The sequence below is a fragment of the Phyllobates terribilis genome, unplaced genomic scaffold (assembly GCF_046119375.1).
Source record: "Phyllobates terribilis strain yellow unplaced genomic scaffold, ASM4611937v1 Scaffold_1__5_contigs__length_1240528914, whole genome shotgun sequence".
Lineage (NCBI taxonomy): Eukaryota > Metazoa > Chordata > Amphibia > Anura > Dendrobatidae > Phyllobates > Phyllobates terribilis.
The window spans coordinates 1,158,205,946-1,158,231,505 of NW_027362761.1; the positions used below are offsets into that span (position 1 = coordinate 1,158,205,946).

Below are 25,560 nucleotides of genomic sequence, written 5' to 3' on the forward strand. Positions count from 1 at the left end.
TCCTGGTCAAGTATCCAACTTCATTGGCTGTGAAGCATCCCCATATCATCAGGCTTCCTCCAATAAACTTAACAGTTCCTTCAATTTCTCCACCCGTTCGCCCCTTTTTCCCTTATTTCTTCCAGACCCATTTGCACCCATCAGAGCTTCGCCTATTGACTTTCGTCTCATCGCTCCCAGTCTCCCGTTTCTAATCTTTCACTTTTCGTACTTTTTCTCAGACTTGAGCTGACACTTCTTATGAGGATATTGAAGTCGCGGCTTCTTCACCTTTTTTCTGGCCACCATTCCAGACTTGTGTAACGTGCGTTGCCCGGTGCTCGCATGGACGTCTGTGATCTATTACGAAGCTTATGAGCCTCCTCCGCTGTCGTGTTTGTCGCACCAGAGCTGATAGACCTTGTGATGAGCGACTTGTTCACTCCGATATTTTGCCTGGACGTCACCTTTTGGCTATTGGATGGACTTCATTTCACATTCTTCCTACTGTCATGGCGCTCACATGATGCAGTTTGGCAATTTTCTTGGCCGAGAGGCCGATATCGATGAGCTGGATGATGCAGTTTCTCTTTTCTTGGGAAATCTTCTTCATGGAAGCTCCTTGAGTGAACTTTCTCTTGGGAATCGACCCAATAACACACGGAGCTATTAGGGAATGTGAGAACAGGTTGTAATTTGTAGTAAACAAGAAGAAAAAGATTTTTCCACCATCAGGAGCAAAACAGTAACAATGCAGCGACATGACAAGAATCTGCATAACTAATCATATGCTAAATAGTAGTCAAATTTATGTATGAGATAGCCAAGAAGATTGTCTATAAAATGATGGAAGTCTCACGTTCAAAGCAGAAGTGGATGGAGAGATATGGAGCCTGAAAGTCAAAAGGTCAAAACATTGTTACTAGTGATGAGCGAGTGTGCTCAGTTACCCCTTTCACCGAGTAAACTCGGGTGCTGACCGAATATTTTCGTCATGCTCGTCAACTATGTTCGAGTCACAGCGGCTGTTAGACAGCTGCGACACATGCAGGGATTGCCTGTTCGTTAGTCAATCCCTGCATGTGTCGCAGCTATTTAACAGCCCAGCTCAGCATTTCGCTCACTCCCTCACAGCACCTTTCTTTCCTCTCTATGCAGTTTTTTAGGGGCGGCATGCAAGGATCACACAGCTCAGCGTTTCGCTCACTCCCTCCCGGTACCACTCTTTCCCCTCTATGCGAGAATCACACAGCTCAGCGTTTCGCTCACTCCCTCCCGGTACCACTCTTTCCCCTCTATGCGAGAATGACACAGCTCAGCGTTTCGCTCACTCCCTCCCGGTACCACTCTTTCTCCTCTATGCGAGAATCACACAGCTCAGCGTTTTGCTCACTCCCTCCCGGTACCTCTCTTTCCCCTCTATGTGAGAATCACACAGCTCAGCGTTTCGCTCACTCCCTCCCGGTACCACTCTTTCCCCTCTATGCGAGAATCACACAGCTCAGCGTTTCACTCACTCCCTCCCGGTACCACTCTTTCCCCTCTATGCGAGAATCACACAGCTCAGCGTTTCGCTCACTCCCTCCCGGTACCACTCTTTCCCTTCTATGCGAGAATCACACAGCTCAGCGTTTCACTCACTCCCTCCCGGTACCACTCTTTCCCCTCTATATGAGAATCACACAGCTCAGCGTTTCACTCACTCCCTCCCGGTACCACTCTTTCCCCTCTATATGAGAATCACACAGCTCAGCGTTTCGCTCACTCCCTCCCGGTACCTCTCTTTCCCCTCTATATGAGAATCACACAGCTCAGCGTTTCGCTCACTCCCTCCCGGTACCTCTCTTTCTCCTCTATGCGAGAATCACACAGCTCAGCGTTTCGCTCACTCCCTCCCGGTACCACTCTTTCCCTTCTATGCGAGAATCACTCAGCTCAGCGTTTCGCTCACTCCCTCCCGGTACCACTCTTTCTCCTCTATGCGAGAATCACACAGCTCAGCGTTTCGCTCACTCCCTCCCGGTACCACTCTTTCTCCTCTATGCGAGAATCACACAGCTCAGCGTTTCGCTCACTCCCTCCCGGTACCACTCTTTCCCTTCTATGCGAGAATCACTCAGCTCAGCGTTTCGCTCACTCCCTCCCGGTACCACTCTTTCCCCTCTATATGAGAATCACACAGCTCAGCGTTTCACTCACTCCCTCCCGGTACCACTCTTTCCCCTCTATATGAGAATCACTCAGCTCAGCGTTTCGCTCACTCCCTCCCGGTACCACTCTTTCCCCTCTATATGAGAATCACACAGCTCAGCGTTTCGCTCACTCCCTCCCGGTACCTCTCTTTCCCCTCTATATGAGAATCACACAGCTCAGCGTTTCGCTCACTCCCTCCCGGTACCACTCTTTCCCCTCTATATGAGAATCACACAGCTCAGCGTTTCGCTCACTCCCTCCCTGTACCACTCTTTCCCTTCTATGCGAGAATCACACAGCTCAGCGTTTCGCTCACTCCCTCCCGGTACCACTCTTTCCCTTCTATGCGAGAATCACTCGGCTCAGCGTTTCGCTCACTCCCTCCCGGTACCTCTCTTTGTCCTGTGTGAAGTTTTTTAGGGGCGGCATGCAATTTCAATAATCTAAAATACTGTCTATGCCTCCATTGCAGACGTTTGAGCCCGATGGTGACACAAATCACGGGTCAGACACATTTACTGGCATGAGAAAAAAAAATTAATAATGTATTAGAAAATGAGTAATTGCTGGCTATGTGATTTCTACAGGCTACATAATAGTGTATAATACCATATATCCCAATAATATGTACGTGACAATTGGTCAAATGTAAATCGGCCATTTTCTAATGGCTCGCTCACAATGGAGGCAGCGGAGGGCGGCACTGCCTGTGTGCTGCACTACATGAGACTCCTCTGCGTACTCTACCTGTTCAGCTCGTCCTCCACCTGCCTCTGATATAGAGCGCCCTCTCTCAGTATGGCCGCCGTATTCAGTCTCACTGGGACATTGTCCACCTGGAGGGAATAATATGGAAGAAAACGCTCTCCAATCAATATTGCTAGGATTCATAATCTGGTGCTCCCTGCACACCGGCACCAGGTCTCCCCCTGTGCAAAGAAGGCCACCTCCGCTCCATATCTGTGCCTACTGTCTCCACAGAGCTCAGCACTAGCTGTATACATCCGTGTGCACAGAGCTCCCCCTAGTGGTAATTTTACATAAAATGGATTGTATATTTTTTTCTAAGAGGCAGGTGATGTGATAAGCCGCGGTGCCACCAGTCCCCATCGGTCTCCATTTACTTCCGGTCACGTGCCATCTAGGCATGAGGACAATAGGTGTCATCAATATCACATCAGTAGGGGTCCGACACCCGACATCCCCACCGATCAGCTGTTACGTGCAGTGGTCGGGTGTAAGCAGTGCACAGCGCCACACACTGTAGTGGCCGCTCCTGGTACTGCAGGTCAGCTCTTATTCTCTCCAATAGGAGCGGAGATTTTTGAAGTTGCCACCAACATCCGAGCAGCTGATTGATGGGGGTGTCAGGTGTCAGACCCCCACTGATCTCATACTGATGACTTATTCTCTGGAAAACCTGTTTAAATATTCCAGGACTCTCTGTCGGCACAGCTGAGACTGTTTGGAAGAACATTGATCCTTGCAAGTCAACCAGTGGGCACAAAGCAAGACTTATATGCCGTCCATAAGATGTCAGAAGATGGAGAATCCTGCGACCAGATGTGTCACTCATCCATGGAAACAGCAAATATCCCCCACGGGTTACACAGGATTGGAGTATGTGCACACTTGTGGAGGTTTTGGAGCAAAAGCTGAGCGAAAACTTTCCAAATCCTCCTCCAAATCTCAAAACTCCTCAAAAACTTGGGTTTTCTGCAAAAACTCAGCAAAAAGACTCAGGTGTGGCCGTAGCCATAGGGTATTTTGAAGTCTCAGAACCACTTTCTATGTAAGAACGACTTGCGGGTCTTATGTTCTGTCTTTTCAGACATTTTTTTAACCACTTCATGTCTCCAAAAGTGTCAAATGGGTAACAGAAGCGGCGTACATTCTGAAGACCATTTCCGCTATGAAGTCGCTCCATACATACAATAAAAGTTAGATTAGCATTCACGTCTTGAAAAATGCTCGCGTTTTATTCATTGCTTGATGGATATAAAGAAAATTAAAAAAAGACAGAAAATAGTCTCCCAAAAAGTGGTTAAAAACTGCTAAAAAAAATAAATGTTAACAGTAGATGCCTCCTTAAAGCATCAAAGTTTCCTGGAGCGGTTTCCGTACGAAAATCTCCAATGAAAATTGAAAAAGCAAAACTGTAGTGTGAACATACCCTAAAGGTATGCGAATGGAGAGTTTCTTTGAAGAGTCTTTTGAAACGAGTCCACTTCGAAAAAACTTAAGAAATGGTTAAAGTGGTTTACACTAGAAAATGAGTCGGCTGTAAAATGACTCTGTGTGCACAGAGCCCTAGACTCACCTTCTTTATCGGAGGCGGCTGGAGTTTCGTTTTGTTAAAGGACAATTTGTCATCTTCTTCTTTCCTTATTTCGGATAAAACGCGCTGTAAAGACACCGGAAAATGTTAAAAACTCGATCCAGCCATGAGTTGTGACATTTATTCAGTCAGTATGGCGCCACCTGGTGTTCATAATGTATAGCAACGTGCGCATCCACCTATTAAGAGCTGGTGGACGCACATGCTCAGTCACTCTCCCCACAGCCAGATCTCTGCACAGTCATCCCCTCTTCACTCCAGAGCAGGTATTGGAAAAACATTTCTCTCTGGTTGTCAGGAAAGGAGCACAGTCTGCACAGTAATTAGCAGAACAGCTGAGAACACTGCTTCTATAGGGGTAGTTAGAAGGGACAACATTAGCAGCTGCCAGAGGGGGAAGGAGACTGATTTTATACAGACCTGCCCTCAGAAAGAAAATGTAACATCAACTGATCTTCACTGTCCTTTTAAAGGAATAGAGGAATCCAAGTTATCTGTAAACAGAAAGATTGTGAGGGAATATTTAGCTAACATAAATGAGTTCAAGTCTCCAGGTCCAGATGAATTACACCCCAGAGTACTGAAGGAGATCGTAGAAGAAATTTTAGAACCACTCTCCATAATCTTTGAAAATTCTTGGAGAACAGGAGAAGTCCCAGAAGACTGGAGAAGAGCAAATGTTGTCCCTATCTTCAAAAAGGGGAAGAAGGTGGACCCAGGGAACTATAGGCCGGTGAGTCTGACTTCTATACCAGGAAAGATCTTTGAACAAATTATTAAACAACATGTATGTAAGTACATGGATAAGAATGAAGTGATTAACCAGAGTCAGCATGGGTTTGTAACTAACAAGTCATGTCAGACTAACTTAATTTCCTTCTATGACAGAATCACTGACTGGGTGGATCAGGGAAATGCTGTAGATATAGTATATCTTGACTTCAGCAAAGCATTTGACAAAGTATCTCACACCATCCTTATTGAAAAAATGACCAAGTATGCAATGGACCAGGCAACTGTTAGGTGGATTCATAATTGGCTTAGTGATCGGACTCAAAGGGTGGTTGTAAATGGCTTCACATCCAGCTGGATGAATGTCTCAAGTGGGGTACCACAGGGCTCCGTCCTGGGACCTGTATTGTTCAACATCTTTATCAATGATTTAGATGAAGGAATTGAGGGTAAACTGATTAAATTTGCTGATGACACAAAGCTAGGAGGGATAGCTAATACTAGAGAAGAGAGAGAGAGGATTCAAAAAGACCTAAATAAACTGGAGCAGTGGGCAGCAACCAACAGAATGGTTTTTAACAGGGAAAAATGCAAAGTACTACATCTGGGCAATAACAATGAAAAAAGCATATACAGAATGGGAGGAATAGAGCTAAGCAACAGTACATGTGAAAAAGACTTAGGTATACTAATAGATCATAGACTGAACATGAGTCAACAGTGTGATGCAGCAGCAAAAAAGGCAAATACAATTCTGGGATGTATTAACAGAAGCATACAGTCTAGATCACGTGAAGTCATTATCGGTCTTTACTCCTCTTTGGTCAGACCTCATCTGGAATACTGTGTACAGTTTTGGGCACCACATTTTAAAAAAGACATAGACAAACTGGAGCAAGTTCAGAGAAGAGCGACCAGAATGGTGACTGGTCTGCAAACCATGTCCTATGAGAAACGGTTGCAGGATTTGGGAATGTTTAGCTTGCAAAAAAGAAGACTGAGAGGAGACTTAATAGCTGTCTACAAATATGTCAAGGGCTGTCACATTGTAGAAGGATCATCTTTATTCTCATTTGCACAAGGAAAGACTAGAAGCAATGGGATGAAACTAAATGGGAGGAGACACAGATTAGATATTAGAAAAAACTTTTTGACAGTTAGGGTGATTAATGAGTGGAACAGGCTGCCACGAGAGGTGGTGAGTTCCCCTTCAATGGACGTCTTCAAACAGAGGCTGGACAGACATCTGTCTGAGATGATCTAGTGAATCCTGCTTTGAGCAGGGGGTTGGACCAGATGACCCAGGAGGTCCCTTCCAACTCTACCATTCTATGATTCTATGATTCTATGATTCTATGAAAAGCACTACTTGGGACAAATGGAAGTAGAAACTATTAGAAAGAGTGTTTTTCTTTATTCTAGAAACATTGAAAATTATTTAAAAAAAAAAACACAAACAGCTAATACCAACCTTTAGGGACTTTTGTTATGAGAATGATTCATGGGATAATCCATTTCAATCATGAGAGAACATCATTGTTAAGCACCCTTAACACATGAACATATCCATTCTTTGTTTCTCCAATATCAGTCACTGAGGGGCTCTCGAGGTTTCCCTATATGTATTAGATTATATTATTAGCTGGTACTGATAGAATTGATGGATTTGGATAGTAATCTATGGAGTGTGGGCAGCTTGAAGAGGACCTGACATATCTAGAGCATCATTTTTTGTATAGTACTGTGATGCTAGTCACTGCTCAGGGACAAGCCATGAGGTTGGGTAGTCAAGCGGTCCGGGGTCAGATACCAAGAGGGCTCATCATAAACTAAGGGGAAAGATAGAGGCGTAGTCAGGTCATGGTCCGAGGTCAGAATTCCAGGAAGGTAGCGGATCAAAATAAAGGGGCTAGGCAAAGGGATGGTCAAAGGCAAATCCAAGGTCGGGCAACAAAGATCAGAATACAAGACAGGGAGCACAGAGCAAACACATACCACTTGAGCTAAGCTACAACTGGCAGTAATTGGAGGCAGAGAACCAGCTAAGGAGCCAGGTAATCACTCAGAACAGGAGACACATGGAGGAAGCCTGGCACATCCTTGCCCTGACTAGGCGGCTGGACTGTCACTCAGCACACTGTCAGGAGTAATAATATATTCTTCCATCTATGAATAGTGTTCCAAAGGTAATGGATTGGTAGCAACAATCTACTGCAAATATAAAAAACTAGTGTCATATCTTGAGGGGGTGTCCACAATAACAAGAGGTTGTCTGTGCGCCACTTCAATAGAAAGCAATGGTCCAGATCAGGGATGTCAAACTCAAACACACAGAGGGCCAAAATGAAAAACTTAGACAAAGTCGCAGGTCAACCACTATACAGTATAATGGCCCCACATAGTCCTCCATACAGAATAATGGGCCCCATATAGTCCTCCATATAGTATAATGGGCCCAACACAGTCCTCCATACAGTATAATGGCCCCACATAGTCCTCCATACAGAATAATGGGCCCCACACAGTCGTCCATATAGTATAATGGGCCTCACATAGTCCTCCATACAGTATAATGACCCCCCATAGTCCTCCATACAGTATAATGGGCCGTACATAGTCCTCCATACAGTATAATGGGCCCCACATAGTCCTCCATACAGAATAATGGGCCCACATAGTCCTCCATATAGAATAATGGGCCCCACATAGTCCTCCAACCAGAATATTGGGCCCCACATAGTCCTTCAACCAGAATACTGGGCCCCACATAATCCTCCATACAGAATAATCGCTCCACATAATCCTCCATACAAAATAATGGCCCAACATAATCCTCCATACAGAATAATGGCCCCACATAATCCTCCATACAGTATAATGGGCCCCATATAGTCATCCATATAGTATAATGGGTTCCACATAGTCCTCCGTACAGTATAATGGGCCACACATAGTCCTCCATACAGTATAATGGGCCCACATAGTCCTCCATACAGTATAATGGGCCTCACATAGTCCTCCATACAGTATAATGGGCCCACATAGTCCTCCATACAGTATAATGGGTTCCACATAGTCCTCCATACAGTATAATGGGCCTCACATAGTCCTCCATACAGTATAATGGGCCTCACATAGTCCTCCATACAGTATAATGGGCCCACATAGTCCTCCATACAGTATAATGGGCCTCACATAGTCCTTCATACAGTATAATGGGCCTCACATAGTCCTCCATACAGAATAATGGGCCTCACATAGTCCTCCATACAGTATAATGGGTTCCACATAGTCCTCCATACAGTATAATGGACCTCTTTAAGGGTTGTCCCAGCAATCAGACTCCACTGATGTCCTAGTGAAATGCTGGCACTTACAGCAGTGGGGAAGCTCCTTCACAGGGCTTTTTCCTACCTGTTGATCCAATAGGGATTATTCATGGATGGGGAAAGGTCAAGATGGCGCTGCTGTACCCACGGGGGCATTGCACTTACTTTGCTTTTCTCTGACTTCTCGGGGTTGGCACAATTGAACTGCCCCATGTTTGCTTCCATTAACAGCTCCTGAAATGAAGAATGAGAAGATAATACACATCATAAAGACGGAAGGGCATACAGACGTCACAGCAAAATCCCCCTGCTAAGGATGTGCCTTGTATCAGCCAGAGAGGAGAGCCCGTGCAAAGGGTAGTTCCTGCACTGGCAGACTTGGCACAAAATTCCATTTTTTCATGGCTTCTGAGCAAAACAGAGACATCTAGCTGAATACAGGTGATATGAACTGACCACAAAGTATGTTTTGGATGATTTATTACTGAAATAACTTTTGTTACACTGGATCATAATAACTTAATAATCAAAAAAACTTACGCCCCTGCGATGTATGATTTGTCCACTAGATGGCGCATCTCTGAAAGTATTTACTGCATGGATGACCATGCACTGTAGAGGCAAACTGGGAACAGTACAAGCTGGGGGGCAGCAACCCTGAGGGTCAACACCTATTAACACTCCCGATGGGTCTCACAAATATTCCAAATATCAATATGTCGCATATTTTGGAGTCATTGTAAGTCTGTAGAAGAGAAATAATATTTCTTCAGTTTTATTATTAATTGGTTTAACTTATTTTGTTGTTTTAACTTGTTTTGTTTTTAAAAACTTTGCAAGTCCCTCAACTGTTTCCCTGCACGACCACCTTCTGCTATCTCTGCACGACCACCTACTGCTATCTCTGCACGACCACCTTCTGCTATCTCTGCACGACCACCTACTGCTATCTCTGCACGACCACCTACTGCTATCTCTGCACGACCACCTTCTGCTATCTCTGCACGACCACCTACTGCTATCTCTGCACGTCCAGACACTGCTATCTCTGCACGACCATCTACTGCATTCTCTGCACGACCATCTACTGCTATCTCTGCAAGACCCTCTACTGCTATCTCTGCACGTCCAGACACTGCTATCTCTGCACGACCACCTACTGCTATCTCTGCACGTCCAGACACTGCTATCTCTGCACGTCCAGACACTGCTATCTCTGCACGTCCAGACACTGCTATCTCTGCACGTCCAGACACTGCTATCTCTGCACGTCCAGACACTGCTATCTCTGCACGTCCAGACACTGCTATCTCTGCACGTCCAGACACTGCTATCTCTGCACGACCGTCTACTGCTATCTCTGCACGACCGTCTATTGCTATCTCCGCACGACCGTCTATTGCTATCTCTGCACGACCACCTACTATCTCTGCACGACCACCTACTGCTATCTCTGCACGACCACCTACTGCTATCTCTGCACGACCACCTACTGCTATCTCTGCACGATCATCTACTGCATTCTCTGCACGACCATCTACTGCATTCTCTGCATGACCATCTACTGCATTCTCTGCACGACCATCTTCTGCATTCTCTGCACGACCATGTACTGCATTCTCTGCACGATCATCTACTGCATTCTCTGCACGACCATCTACTGCATTCTCTGCACGACCACCTACTGCTATCTCTGCACGACCATCTACTGCATTCTCTGCACGACCACCTTCTGCTATCTCTGCACGACCATCTACTGCTATCTCCGCAAGACCATCTACTGCTATCTTTGCAAGACCCTCTACTGCTATCTCTGCACGTCCAGACGCTGCTATCTCTGCATGTCCAGACGCTGCTATCTCTGCATGTCCAGACACTGCTATCTCTGCACGTCCAGACACTGCTATCTCTGCACGACCACCTACTGCTATCTCTGGGCGTCCATCTACTGCTATCTCTAGAAGACCCTCTACTGCTCTCTCTGGTCGTCCATATACTGCTATCTCTAGAAGACCCTCTTATGCTCTCTCTGGGCGTCCATCTACTGATATCCTGCCCGCCTCTCTACTGTTACCCTGCACGGTCATCTACTGACACCCTGCATATACTTCCACTGCCACGCTGCACATTCATCTACTTCCACCCTGCATGTCCTTTTATTGCCACCCTGCACTTCCCTTTCCTGCTACCCTGCACATACTTCTACCCTGCTCCCTCTTTTTGTCTTGTGTCCTACCTCTCTTTACCTCTGTTTTGTCTCTGACCTACGCCTATACAGCTGGTCTACCTGTCCTTGCGCTGCCATCCAATCTCTCCCAGGTCAGCAGTGTCAGTGCGGGGAGCTGTGTACAGAGGACGGTGTTGTGGGTCCGGTCAGTGTTCGGAGTGATGATCCCCCTGAATAGCTGAGGTGCCTGTCCATTGTCAGACGTGGGCAGAATCGTGCTGTATGGAGGCTTTTTCTGCCGTCTATCGGTAATCGCAGTAATGGGGCTGTTCCTATTGACGAGCTGCTTTGTTGATTTAACAGCTTTTATACAGAGAACAATCGTCCTTGCAGTGTTCCCTGTCAGGACGGCGTTTATCACATATGCTGACACGTTGCAAAAGAGGAATTGACAAGACCCGGCCAAAATAATTAACAGGGAAAGTAACGCTGGCAATTCTGATGAGGGACACGGCACCTTAGTCTATGGTATTATTGGCCACGGGCAGCTTCCACCTTCAACCGTGAGGATGACCTATCCCCATAGGAAAAACTATAGGGGGGCCAAACAGGTAGGAACACTTGGACCCTGGTGCTTGAGGGTCTCCACAATTAAATATTTTCTATTTGAGACTAGATGCTTCAAGTTACGGCTGTGAATATTCCGGCACCCCTTCAATAGATACCGCATGTAGTAGAGAAAAATTGTAAAATCCATAAAGACATCTCCGGAGTGAGGACATATCATTCTCACATTGAACATATTTTATTATTTATAACAGGGGAAGTGAGAACCTCCATTGAAGTAGGACCTCCTGCCGTGAACAGGTAATTACCACAAGGGGATCTGATGAGAACCAGCCAACAAACCTAGGATTCGTATACTCAGAGGCAGAAAAGTACAGGGGTTTCCTCTGTTCAAAGGAATTAGCTTTCTTTGTTCAAACAAATTTTCTCATACTTTCTGGAGCCAGTGGTCAGTGATGAATATTGGGATTTGCATCGATCCGATATTTATGACAGATATATTTTCGCCATCGTAGTGAAAGGACAAACATAACACAATCACTCACATCAGCGTAAGGGCGACTAAACGCCTCCAACTTATAATCGTCAGGATGGATGATGCTATCCATGCCATATTTCATCTCTATAGAAAGGTAAAATAGTAATAGGAAACATGACAACAATATCACCGTCTGGGACCTCCAGGGGTGAAGATATCCTGATAGTTGGGAATCTCATAACCTTCTAAAAGACCTAGTACATCCCATGACCAGACCCCATATGAGCTCACCAAAGAGAGGCATGGGGGCGTAACCGTGATCTAATAAAAATCAGAGTTTGGGTTTTGGTCATTTGTCAGTCCTGGAAGGCACAGCTTGCTGTAGTTATGCCCGTTTCCTAAAGGAGTACCTCCGCTAAGCTCTGAGTCATTTCTGTTACCCAGGTTTAGTACTTTTTTATCTCTATTATATGTAATTGTTTATATCGTATTGTTTTGTTCCCATTTTGTATTGTCTTGTATATTTTTAAAAACACTGCCTACTTTTCCAGATGAAATCTAGAAAATGGAAACAGCACCCCTTAAGCAATACGCTTCCGGTAAAGGGTGTCCAATCGGCCTGTAAAACCTTTTGGTAGTGGCAGCTAGTAGTTCATTTTGTTATTGTGGAGTTGGCAGTTACCGTATCGGGGGTATATATTGTGACAAAGTCGCTGACAAAGTACTAAAGGGGAGATATGTAGCACTGAGGTTGTTAGTTTCAGTAATATACAGTAATATATTCAGTAAAAATCATCCAGCACACTAAGTGCTGAGAGGAGTTAATCAGCTATGTTTAGTGCTAGGATGATTGAGCAGCTGTAGAGTGCGAGGAGTCCAGAGGATAAATACCCAGCTTTCTAGAGCAGTGTGTGGCGTGAGTCTGGAGGTGAAAGTTCTGGAGCTGTGTTTTTGTGTTAAGGAAAGCTAGACCTTGTGTTGATTGTTCCTGAAGCGGACGAATTCCCGTAGCAACAAAGCCTATGCCATATGTTATGTTTTGTTTTCCTGTTAAGCCGGGAAGGCCGTATTTGTTTTGCTAACTCTGCACTGGTTTTATGCTGTACTTTTAATAAAACCAGTGGAATATTTGAAGAACCAGTGTTCCTGTGTCTACCTCTATGTGCAGCCGAGTGAGCCGATCTACCACAATATTTACACTACCGTTCAAAAGTCTGGGGTCATTTAGAAATTTCATTATTTTTGAAAGAAAAGCACATTTTTTTTCAATGAAGCTAACATTAAATGAATCAGAAATACACTCTATACATTGTTAATGTGGTAAATGACTATTCTAGCTGCAAACGTCTTGTTTTTATTGCAGTATCTACATAGGTGCATAGAGGCCCATTTCCAGCAACCACCACTCCAGTATTTTAATGGTACATTGTGTTTGCTAACTGTGTAAGTGTGACGCCTCGCTCCCGCTCGCTGGCCCTACCCTGAGAGACGGGGGTACTCGGAACCGGGCCTCCTGGTGTAAGGTGGATGCAGTCGCCCAGGGTCATCACAGTAAAAATAAGGGACAGGAGGGACGGTGGTAATCGAGTGGATGTAATGACTACGCCACCTGTGGTGCCTGGTGATTTGCCACCAGCGCTGCGGTAGTCCTCTGAGGCGGGATGTCGTGGCAGCAGAAGATGGTACTACTCCCCACAGGCGGAGCAGGGCCTCAGGGCAGAGAAGACGGATCAGGGGGGTCGTAGTGGGTGGTACGGTGTGGTGTTGCGCTAAAATAAGGGACCGGAGGCAATGGATGCAGTCTTCCAAGCTTTACTCATGTTGTTAGGTTTCTCCTTGCTCCTCACGGCGCGCTGCGGCCACCAGGAAGGGGTTCAGCATACTCCGGGTAGTTCAGGTGCATCAATCAGGACCCCCTGCACCAGAGTGTTCCTAGACTTTCCCACTAGGTCCTCTCATGTCCGTATGTGGTGCGTGTTACAAGGCTGGGTCTCCCTCTGGCTTTACACAGAACAAGGGTACGGGTGGCAACTCCGCTCCATCCGTTACCCAGTGGGATCCTCTAAGCCTCCGGGCTTTTCTGACTAGGACATGAAGTAACAAAGCCAGATATCGGGGGCCGGTACCCCTTTTGCAGCAGAAATCTCTGACTAGGACAGAATAGTGAGGACAGGTGGGGTATGCCACTCCGTCTGCATCCCCTGGGATCCTTTTACCTGTGGAGCTTGTCTCCTCTGCTCCCCTCCAGGCCTTCTTAGGTAGGGACCTTGACCGGGTAGAGATAGCCGTTAACTCTAGCCCGCTCCTCGCCTCAAGGCCGGAGACCGTGTATCTCCTGTCAGCTGCAGGTTCCACCGGAAAACCACGTTCAGTGATGAAGACCACAATCAAAGGACCTTGAACCTAAGATGGCCATTGATTAAATATGATAGAATGAGTGTAACCTAAAGTGCGTCCTCCACCCTCACCCACTACATGGTTCCCCCTATCTTTTGGTTCCCCCCATCTCCTCTATCCCGGCTGGGGCAGCACTATGGTGCCTTAAAGCCCCCTCAGGACAGGAGTGGTGTAGTGTTGAATGGATGGCTGAGTCCCGAGAGGTGCTCCACCCTTACCTCAGAGAGGAGATACCACACCTCGGTCTGAGGTGCAGTACCCCTGTGGCGACTGAACCCTCAGGGGTGCCACATAAGAAGGCTAATGGATGTTTAGAAAACCCTAGAAAACCCTTGCACAAGTATGTTAGCCCAGCTAAAAACGGTTTGGCTGATTTGAGAAGCTATAAAATTGACCTTCCTTTGAGCTAGTTGAGAATCTGGAGCATTACATTTGTTTGTTCTATGAAACTCTCAAAATGGCCAGAAAAAGAGAACTTTCATGTGAAACTCGACAGTCTATTCTTGTTCTTAGAAATGAAGGCTATTCCATGGGAGAAATTGCCAAGAAACTGAAGATTTCCTACAACGGTGTGTACTACTCCCTTCAAAGGAGAGCACAAACAGGCTCTAACCTGAGTAGAAAGAGAAGTGGGAGGCCCCGCTGCACAACTGAGCAACAAGACAAGTACACTAGAGTCTCTAGTTTGAGAAATCGACGCCTCACAACTCCTCAACAGGCAGCTTCATTAAATAGTATACGCAAAACGCCAGCGTCAATGTCTACAGTGAAGAGGCGATTCTGGGATGCTGGCCTTCAGGGCAAAGTGGCAAAGAAAAAGCAACCTCTGAGACTGGCTAATAAAAGGAAAAGATTAATATGCACAAAAGAACACAAACATTGGACAGAGTAAGATTGGAAAAAAGTTTTATGGACAGACGAATCAAAGTTTGAGGAATTTGGATCACACAGAAGAACATTTGTAAGATGCAGAACAACTGAAAATATGCTGGAAGAGTGCCTGACGCCATCTGTCAAGCATGGTGGAGGTAACATGATGGTCTTGGGTTGCTTTGGTGCTGGTAACATGGGAGATTTGTACAAGGTAAATGGGATTTTGAATAAGGAAGGCTATCACTCCATTTTGCAACGCCATGCCATACCCTGAGGACACTGCTTGATTGGAGCCAATTTCATCCTACAACAGGATAATGACCCAAAGCACACCTCCAAATTATGCATGAACTATTTAGGGAAGAAGCAGGCAGCTGGTATTCTATCTGTAATGGAGTGGCCAGCGCAGTCACCAGATCTCAACCCCATTGAGCTGTTGTGGGAGCAGCTTGACCGTATGGTACCAAAAAAGTGCCCATCAAGCCAATCCAACTTGTGGAGGGGCTTCAGGAAGCATGGGGGGAAATTTCTCAAGATTACCTCAGCAAAGTAACAGCTAGAATGCCAAAGGTCTGCAATGCTGGAATAGCTGCAAAGGAGCACTCTGTGACGAAAGCAAAGTTTGAAGGAGAAAATTATTCTTTCTAATAAAAATCATTATTTCTAACCATGTCAATGTCTGGACTATATTTTCTATTCATTTTGCAACTCATTTGATAAATAAAAGTATGAGTTTTCATGGAAAACACAAAATTGTCTGGGTGACCCCAAACTTTTGAACGGTAGTGTATATATATTTCATGTGTTGAAATCAGAGGAGTATATACTATATGCTCACTGTGAGTTTCCTAATAACCGGCCTTATTAGTGGAAGCAGCTGCAGCCTCATCCATCACTCATCAGTCAATTGCGTAATTGTCCTGATAATTGGAGGAGTTGCGTCCCCTGACAAATTGGTGGCAGTGGAGGGATCTGCGTGATCTCTCCAGTGTTATTGCTGACACTGCAAATTTCTCATGAATGTACTTTGGGGAAAATTTAGCAAAGTAGCACTCCGGTGATAAATGTAATCTTTTGTCCCCATTTTAGTGATTATTGTGTATGAAGTGCTGGCACTGATTCACGTTCCCATTGCCGCTTTCTCCTGGTCTCAGCGCCATTCCGGTCCTCATCGGCACCACATGATCTATCCTGCATTGTGTCCTCACCCGCCTGGAGGGAGTAGATTATTTACATGTAACCCACCTCTGCTTTCTTACGGTTTCTCAGTTTCTTCCCTTGAAGAACGTCTTGGTCTTTGGGACTTTTGTACGTGGTGTTGGGAACCTGTGTGCAGAGATGGCGGACATTTATAGCAAATACTGAGACAACTACTGATATCATTATGCGGACAGGAGACCCTTCCCGTGTGTGAATATTCCCCGCGGCTCGGCCATCACCACTTACATTCCTTATAATAATAAGGATGCTCATGTCTGCACCTCTTGTCCCCCCACCCCATCCTCCTTTCCCCCCATCCTCCTTTCCCCCCATCCTCCTGTCCTTCTTTGCCCCGTCCTCCATTCCCCCCGTCCTCCTTCCCTCCCGTCCTACTTTGCCCCATCCTCCTTTCCTCTGTCCTCCTTTCCCGTCCTCCTTTGCCCCATCCTCCTTTCCCTGATCCTCCCATCCTCCTTTCCTCTGGTTCTGCTGTCCTCCTTTGCCCCCGTCCTCCTTTCCCTCCGTCCTTCTGTTCTCCTGTCCATCTTCTTCATGAATAATGCTCAAAGTAACACAACCCCATTCTGACCGGTCAGGACCCTCAGGGTCAACATGAGGCCAGAACGGGGATTTATACAGGTCCATGATTCCTCATCATTTACAGATGCAGACACTTTCTATTGTAATACACACCTCAGCTACTGCAGAACCCCATTATACCCACCCCAGCTGCTGCAGAACCTCACATTACACACAACTTCTGAGGTGTGTATTATGAGGTTGTGCAGCAGCTGAGGTGTATTATGAGGTTCTGCGGTAGCTGATGTATATTATGAGGTTCTGCAGCAGCTGAGGTGTATTCTGTAGTTCTGCAGCAGCTAAGGTGTATTATGAGGTTCTGCAGCAGCTGAGGTGTATTCTGTAGTTCTGCAGCAGCTGAGGTGTATTATGAGGTTCTGCAGCAGCTGAGGTGTATTATGGAGGTTCTGCAGCAGCTGAGGTGTATTATGAGGTTCTGCAGCAGCTGAGGTGTATTATGAGGTTCTGCAGCAGCTGAGGTGTATTATGGAGGTTCTGCAGCAGCTGAGGTGTATTATGGAGGTTCTGCAGCAGCTGAGGTGTATTATGAGGTTCTGCAGCAGCTGAGGTGTATTATGAGGTTCTGCAGCAGCTGAGGTGTATTATGAGGTTCTGCAGCAGCTGAGGTGTAGTATGAGGTTCTGCAGCAGCTGAGGTGTAGTATGAGGTTCTGCAGCAGCTGAGGTGTATTATGAGGTTCTGCAGCAGCTGAGGTGCATTATGAGGTTCTGCAGCAGCTGAGGTGTATTATGGAGGTTCTGCAGCAGCTGAGGTATATTATGAGGTTCTGCAGCAGCTGAGGTGTACTATGAGGTTCTGCAGCAGCTGAGGTGTATTATGAGGTTCTGCAGCAGCTGAGGTGCATTATGAGGTTCTGCAGCAGCTGAGGTGTATTATGGAGGTTCTGCAGCAGCTGAGGTATATTATGAGGTTCTGCAGCAGCTGAGGTGTAGTATGAGGTTCTGCAGCAGCTGAGGTGTATTATGAGGTTCTGCAGCAGCTGAGGTGATATTCTATCACTAAAACAGAACCTAAGAATGAAGGCTCAGCAGAACTCAGTGACTGTGGCGCCCCCTAACTGTTTATCCCTGCAAGCTTTGATGAGCATGCAGCGCTAAACCAGAGCGATCTCTTCAGTCCCTGGATTATGGGGACGTTGGACCCAACCAGGAGGAGATGGCAAATGATATCAGACGCCATCACTTTATCAGCCTTTAAAACGATTATACAGGATTAGAAATAAAACAAGAACAGCGCTATCCCTGCCTACAGGTTGTGCGTGGTATTGCAGTGCAGTCCCTGACTGTGGGGTTAATAGACACAGTGGTAGACAGGTTCTGGGACACAAATCTGAATACACAACTGCAGCTGCTGAAGAACCTCGCTGTTCTATAAAGCAGGAGCAGCGAGTGTCAGTCACATCTTCTGCCCCGCACTGTATAACGCCCCCTAGTGGGCGACCACTGACCGGCTGGTGAGGCTTTTGGACGGGTATTTTCTGTGGCAGCGGCAGAGTTCTGGGCTTCGGCTTTGTTATATTGAACTCCTTCACTTCCGTCACTTTAGAGCCTTTTATTATATCCGGACCGTCCGCCATCTTACTATCAATGGCATCTATTAAGTTCAGCACTTCAGGTTGCCACCTAGTGGAGAAAAAAACGTGCACTCATCGCAGTGTGTAACATAGAGTGAGACGATCAGCAATGAATACAGTTTAGGAAAATCCCTGTGCCATGGCTGCAGGTTGTCAAAAAAATACTCACCCTCCCCAGGTCCAGAGCTGAGTCTCCGCTGCAACTCCCAATGTATGTTATTGTCTGCAGCACTGATGTCAGATCGACAGCGCTGCAGACAATCACTGCTCATGCTGTTATGTCTGGCAGACAAGCTGAACTCAAAGATGTGACGTCAGGGCTTCAGGCAATAACAGAAAACAGAAGTAGAGGCGGAGAATCAGTGCTGGACCAGGGGATGGTGAGTAAGGCGCAAATACTTTTTTTTTATTATTACTATTATTATTATATATAAATTCTTTCACAGATTTTTCAGTATTTTTTTCACCCATCGAAAGCAATGAGAAAGTGCAAAAAAAATTGCAGCGTTTATTGCGATTTTTGTAGAAAGAAACTAACTTTATTAAACATGTCCTGTAGACAAATCACATGTAATCCGCTCGAAAAAAGCAGCTAAAAAAAGCATAAAAAAACACAAAAATACACTAAAATCTGCAGCATTTTTAATGCCAAGAGAGCAGGTTTAGCTGAAGACAAAGACACTGCGTGTGAACATAGCTTTACAGCGATCACTATTAGATGAAAATAACATTAACTTTATTTCAGAGACAGGTTTAACTTTCTACACAGTAATAAAAAAAAATAGAAAAAAATACTGTATATATTTATTTTATTATTTATTTTTAGATTTTTTGTGCCCTTTTTATATATTTTTTTAACGTGGTAATTCTATAGCCCATGCGCCTAGGTTATACACGCCAAGCTCTGGCCCGCAGGGCGGTTTTATTTGGTCCGCAACACCAGAACCACAACCCATATGTAGGCCCATTATTCTGTATGGAGGACTATGTGGGGCCATTATACTGTATGGAGGACTATGTGGGGCCATTATACTGTATGGAGGACTATGTGGGGCCATTATTCTGTATGGAGGACTATGTGGGGCCATTAAACTGTATGGAGGACTATGTGGAGTCCATTATACTGTATGGATGACTATGTGGGGCCATTATTCTGTATGGAGGACTATGTGGGGCCATTATACTGTATGGAGGACTATGTGGGGCCATTATACTGTATGGAGGACTATGTGGGGCCATTATACTGTATGGAGGACTATGTGGGGCCATTATACTGTATGGAGGACTATGTGGGGCCATTATACTGTATGGAGGACTATGTGGGCCCATTATACTGTATGGAGGACTATGTGGGGCCCATAATACTGTATGGAGGACTATGTGGGGCCATTATACTGTATGGAGTACTATGTGGGGCGATTATTCTGTATGGAGGTCTATGTGGGGCCCATTATACTGTATGGAGGACTATGTGGGCCCATTATACTATATGGAGGACTATGTGGGGCCATTATTCTGTATGCAGCACTATGTGGGGCCCATTATTTTGTATGGAGGAATTTGTGGGGTCATTATTCTGTATGGAGGACTATGTGGGGCCATTATTCTGTATGGAGGACTATGTGGGGCCATTATTCTGTATGGAGGACTATGTGGGGCCATTATTCTGTATGGAGGACTATGTGGGGCCATTATTCTGTATGGAGGACTATGTGGGGCCATTATTCTGTATGGAGGACTATGTGGGGCCATTATTCTGTATGGAGGACTATGTGGGGCCATTATACTGTATGGAGGACTATGTGGGGCCATTATACTGTATGGAGGACTATGTGGGCCCATTATTCAGTATGGAGGACTATGTGGGCCCATTATTCAGTATGGAGGACTATGTGGGGCCATTATACTGTATGGAGGACTATGTGGGGCCATTATACTGCATGGAGGACTATGTGGGGCCATTATTCTGTATGGAGGACTATGTGGGGCCATTATTCTGTATGGAGGACTATGTGGGGCCATTACTCTGTATGGAGGACTATGTGGGGCCATTACTCTGTATGGAGGACTATGTGGGGCCATTATTCTGTATGGAGGACTATGTGGGGCCCATTATTCTGTATAGAGGACTATGTGGGGCCCATTATACTGTATGGAGGTCTATGTGGGGACCATTATACTGTATGGAGGACTATGTGGGGCCATTATTCTGTATGCAGCACTATGTAGGGCCCATTATTCTGTATGGAGGACTATGTGGGGCCATTATTCTGTATGCAGCACTATGTGGGGCCCATTATTTTGTATGGAGGACTATGTGGGCCCATTATACTGTATGGAGGACTATGTGGGCCCATTATACTGTATGGAGGACTATGTGGGGCCATTATTCTGTATGCAGCACTATGTGGGGCCCATTATTTTGTATGGAGGACTATGTGGGCCCATTATACTGTATGGAGGACTATGTGGGCCCATTATACTGTATGGAGGACTATGTGGGGCCATTATTCTGTATGCAGCACTATGTGGGGCCCATTATTCTGTATGGAGGACTATGTGGAGTCATTATTCTGTTTGGAGGACTATGTGGGGCCATTATTATGTATGGATGACTATGTGGGGCCATTATTATGTATGGAGAACTATGTGGGGTCCATTATACTGTATGGAGGACTATGTGGGGCCATTATACTGTATGGAGGACTATGTGGGGCCATTATACTGTATGGAGGACTATGTGGGGCCATTATACTGTATGGAGGACTATGTGGGGCCATTATACTGTATGGAGTACTATGTGGGGCCATTATACTGTATGGAGGACTATGTGGGCCCATTATTCTGTATGGAGGACTATGTGGGGCCCATAATACTGTATGGAGGACTATGTGGGGCCATTATACTGTATGGAGGACTATGTGGGGCCATTATACTGTATGGAGGTCTATGTGGGGCCCATTATACTGTATGGAGGACTATGTGGGCCCATTATACTGTATGGAGGACTATGTGGGGCCATTATTCTGTATGCAGCACTATGTGGGGCCCATTATTTTGTATGGAGGACTAAGTGGGCCCATTATACTGTATGGAGGACTATGTGGGCCCATTATACTGTATGGAGGACTATGTGGGGCCATTATTCTGTATGCAGCACTATGTGGGGCCCATTATTCTGTATGGAGGACTATGTGGAGTCATTATTCTGTATGGAGGACTATGTGGGGCCATTATTATGTATGGATGACTATGTGGGGCCATTATTATGTATGGAGAACTATGTGGGGTCCATTATACTGTATGGAGGACTATGTGGGGCCATTATACTGTATGGATGACTATGTGGGGCCATTATACTGTATGGATGACTATGTGGGGCCATTATACTGTATGGAGGACTATGTGGGGCCATTATACTGTATGGAGGACTATGTGGGGCCATTATACTGTATGGAGGACTATGTGGGGCCATTATACTGTATGGAGGACTATGTGGGACCATTATACTGTATGGAGGACTATGTGGGGCCATTATACTGTATGGAGGACTATGTGGGCCCATTATTCTGTATGGAGGACTATGTGGGGCCCATAATACTGTATGGAGGACTATGTGGGGCCATTATACTGTATGGAGGACTATGTGGGGCCATTATTCTGTATGGAGGTCTATGTGGGGCCCATTATACTGTATGGAGGACTATGTGGGCCCATTATACTGTATGGAGGACTATGTGGGGCCATTATTCTGTATGCAGCACTATGTGGGGCCCATTATTTTGTATAGAGGAATTTGTGGGGTCATTATTCTGTATGGAGGACTATGTGAGGCCCATTATTCTGTATGAAGGACTATGTGAGGCCCATTATTCTGTATGAAGGACTATGTGAGGCCCATTATTCTGTATGGAGGACTATGTGAGGCCCATTATTCTGTATGGAGGACTATGTGGGGCCCATTATACTGTATACTGGTTGGCCCGTGACTTTGTGCAAGTTTTTCATTTTGGCCCTTTGTGTGCTTCAGTTTGACATCCCTGTCCTAGGTAGTAGGAGGATTGAGGACTGAGAGCCTATATTAGGTCCCACAATCGTCAGATCCCTCTATGCCGGCTCTTCCCAGCGCTGCTAGAGGTGATTGACAGGTTTCTCCCACAGTGAGAGGGAGACATATCAATCACCTGCAGCAGCGCTGGGAAGAGCCATCTGGGGACGTCACAGTATATTTTCTCTGAAAGTTTGGGCCGCATGAATCACCTGAAAGGTTCCCTTTACAGGAGCTCGTGTCCCTAATCTGCGCCCAGCCCTTCCTTCCATGCTACAAGAAGATACATTATACTCACTTCAGTAATGGATTAATCCAGTTTTCCTTCACGTAATTTGAATCATAGATCTGACTCCATTCATCTTTTATCCAAGTGCTCAGGTTTAGGGCATTAAAGAAAAATGTAAGAAACTGACAAGACAAGTTAATTAGTGGAAGAACACAAGCAACTCATCACCTGTATGGTCAGCATAAGGAGATTATAAATACAATGCATTACTTATCCTGTACTACTCCAGAGCTGCACTCACTATTCTGCTGGTGCAGTCACTGTGCACATACATTACATTACTGATCCTGAGTAACATCCTGTATTATACTCCAGAGCTGCACTCACTATTCTGCTGCAGCAGTCACTATGTACATACATTACATTACTGATCCTGTACTGATCCTGAGTAACATCCTGTATTATACTCCAGAGCTGCACTCACTATTCTGCCGGTGCAGTCACTGTGTACATACATTACATTACTGATCCTGTACTGATCCTTAGTTGCACCCTGTATTATACTCCAGAGCAGCACTCACTATTCTGCTGGTGCAGTCACTGTGTACATACATTACATTACTGATCCTGTACTGATCCTGAGTTACATCCTGTATTATACTCCAGAGCTGCACTCACTATTCTGCCGGTACAGTCACTGTGTACATACATTACATTACTGATCCTGTACTGATCCTTAGTTACATCCTGTATTATACTCCAGAGCTGCACTCACTATTCTGAGTGCATTTACCATGAAGAAATAAAACAACTTTGTAAATAGTGTTCAGTGTTTTGTCATCTATACGGATCTATGTGTGTCCATGGTAACAGACAACAGATAACCCCGGTGTAGTCTGATCCGACAGTCTCCTTGATTTGTTCCTTACTTTCTGCTACTATAAGAAATGGATGTTAGGAAAAAGTAGTGGAGGAAAGTAACTGAGTGACTGCAGGGTCAGACTACAAAGATTGTGTGTTGTCCTTTACTGTGGAGACACATAGCTCTGCATGGGAGCTGGGACACATTTTTAATAAAGGCTATTTACAAACTATTTTCTTTTTTAAAAGGGAATCTGTCACCAGGTTTGTGCTCCCCTATCTGAGCGCAGCACGATGTGGTTACTCACTTGCTGCTGTTTTGATCAAAAACTGTTTTCTCTGCTGTAGATCTGACAGTGCTGTGAATGCCAAGCCCTGTACAACCCGCCCATTCTCTATGTGCCTGCTGAGTGCCCGCTCCACTCATTCTCTATGTGCCTGCTGAGTGCCCGCTCCATTCATTCTCTATGTGCCTGCTGAGTGCCCGCTCCACTCATTCTCTATGTGCCTGCTGAGTGCCCGCTCCACTCATTCTCTATGTGCCTGCTGAGTGCCCGCTCCACTCATTCTCTATGTGCCTGCTGAGTGCCCGCTCCACTCATTCTCTATGTGCCTGCTGAGTGCCTGCTCCACTTATTCTCTATGCCCCTTCTGTGTGCCCGCTTCATTCATTCTCTATGTACCTGCTGATTGACGGCTCCACTTATCCTCCATGTCCCTGCTGATTGCCGGTTTCACTTATTCTCTATGTGCCTGCTGAGTGCCTCCTCCACTTATCCTCCATGTGCCTGCTGATTGCCAGCTCCACTCATTCTCCATGTGCCTGCTGAAAGCCTCCATTCATTCATTCTCTATGTGCCTACTGAGTGCCCGCTCCATTCATTCATTCTATATGTGCCTGCTGAGTGCCCGCTCCATTCATTCATTCTCTATGTGCCTACTGAGTGCCCGCACCATTCATTCATTCTCTATGTGCCTACTGAGTGCCCGCTCCATTCATTCATTCTATATGTGCCTGCTGAGTGCCCGCTCCATTCATTCATTCTCTATGTGCCTACTGAGTGCCCGCTCCATTCACTCTCTATGTGCCTACTGAGTGCCCGCTCCATTCATTCTCTATGTACCTGCTGAGTGCCTGCTCCACTTATCCTCCATGTCCCTGCTGATTGCCGGCTCCATTCATTCTCTAAGAGCCTGCTGATTGACGGCTCCATTCATTCTCTATGTGCCTGCCGAGTGCCCGCTGCACTTATTCTCTATGTGCCTGCTGAGTGCCCGCTCCATTCATTCTTTATGTGCCTGCTGAGTGCCCGCTCCATTCATTCTTTATGTGCCTGCTGAGTGCCCGCTCCATTCATTCTTTATGTGCCTGCTGAGTGCCCGCTCCATTCATTCTTTATGTGCCTGCTGAGTGCTGCGCTCAGCTTTTTCTGGCAGTCCTAAAGAGAATGAATGGAACAACGGTCGGGCATCTGACCATTTTGTAATGGGGATAAAAGTGCTCCTTCGGGAATAAATTAATATTCGCCGTTCTGCCGATCAGTTCAGGTCCCAGCGGTCGGACCCCCACCTGTCAGGAGGTTCTCTTCTATCTTGTTTTCCCCAGACAGCAGAGTGTACAATGGTCTGAACCCCAGTGCTGAGCCCGATGCCGCAGGCTACTGGCCACATTACAGCAGTGCAGTGGTCACTACGCGAGACCCTAGCTGACTGCGGCACATCCTGGGCAGGATCTGGAATTTACCCTCTTGCACGGCCGGCCTGCGAAGGGATAGTAAATGCAAATTAGGGCATCTGCAGTGTGGGAAGGGAGTTTGCTCTGGGACCCTTAGGACCCCTTAGTTGCCCCCTGACAGCCCACTTGTGAATGCCATGAGGACAGTACATACAAGACCTATTCCTCTTTCTATGGTCATGGTGATTCTGTAGCTCCAGAGGCCTCATATATGTTCCTCTACGGCTGTGGATTTCTGACGGAGCGGCGCTCGGCTTCTGG

The 25,560-nt window shown here is 46.0% G+C and overlaps 1 protein-coding gene across 4 annotated transcripts in view; it reads right to left on the bottom strand.

Moving 5' to 3' along the window:
- LOC141162585 (cilia- and flagella-associated protein 99-like) overlaps positions 1-25,560 on the bottom strand; it is an 83,469-nt gene that overhangs the window by 24,398 nt on the left and 33,511 nt on the right. For all 4 annotated transcript variants that reach the window (XM_073648836.1, XM_073648846.1, XM_073648854.1 and 1 more), the window contains 6 exons: positions 22,773-22,885; positions 18,301-18,475; positions 16,299-16,379; positions 8,737-8,805; positions 4,493-4,576; positions 2,920-3,008 (listed from right to left, as the gene is read on the bottom strand). In XM_073648836.1, the coding sequence (XP_073504937.1) occupies positions 2,920-3,008; positions 4,493-4,576; positions 8,737-8,805; positions 16,299-16,379; positions 18,301-18,475; positions 22,773-22,885 (611 nt within the window). The remainder of the gene's footprint in view (positions 1-2,919; positions 3,009-4,492; positions 4,577-8,736; positions 8,806-16,298; positions 16,380-18,300; positions 18,476-22,772; positions 22,886-25,560) is intronic.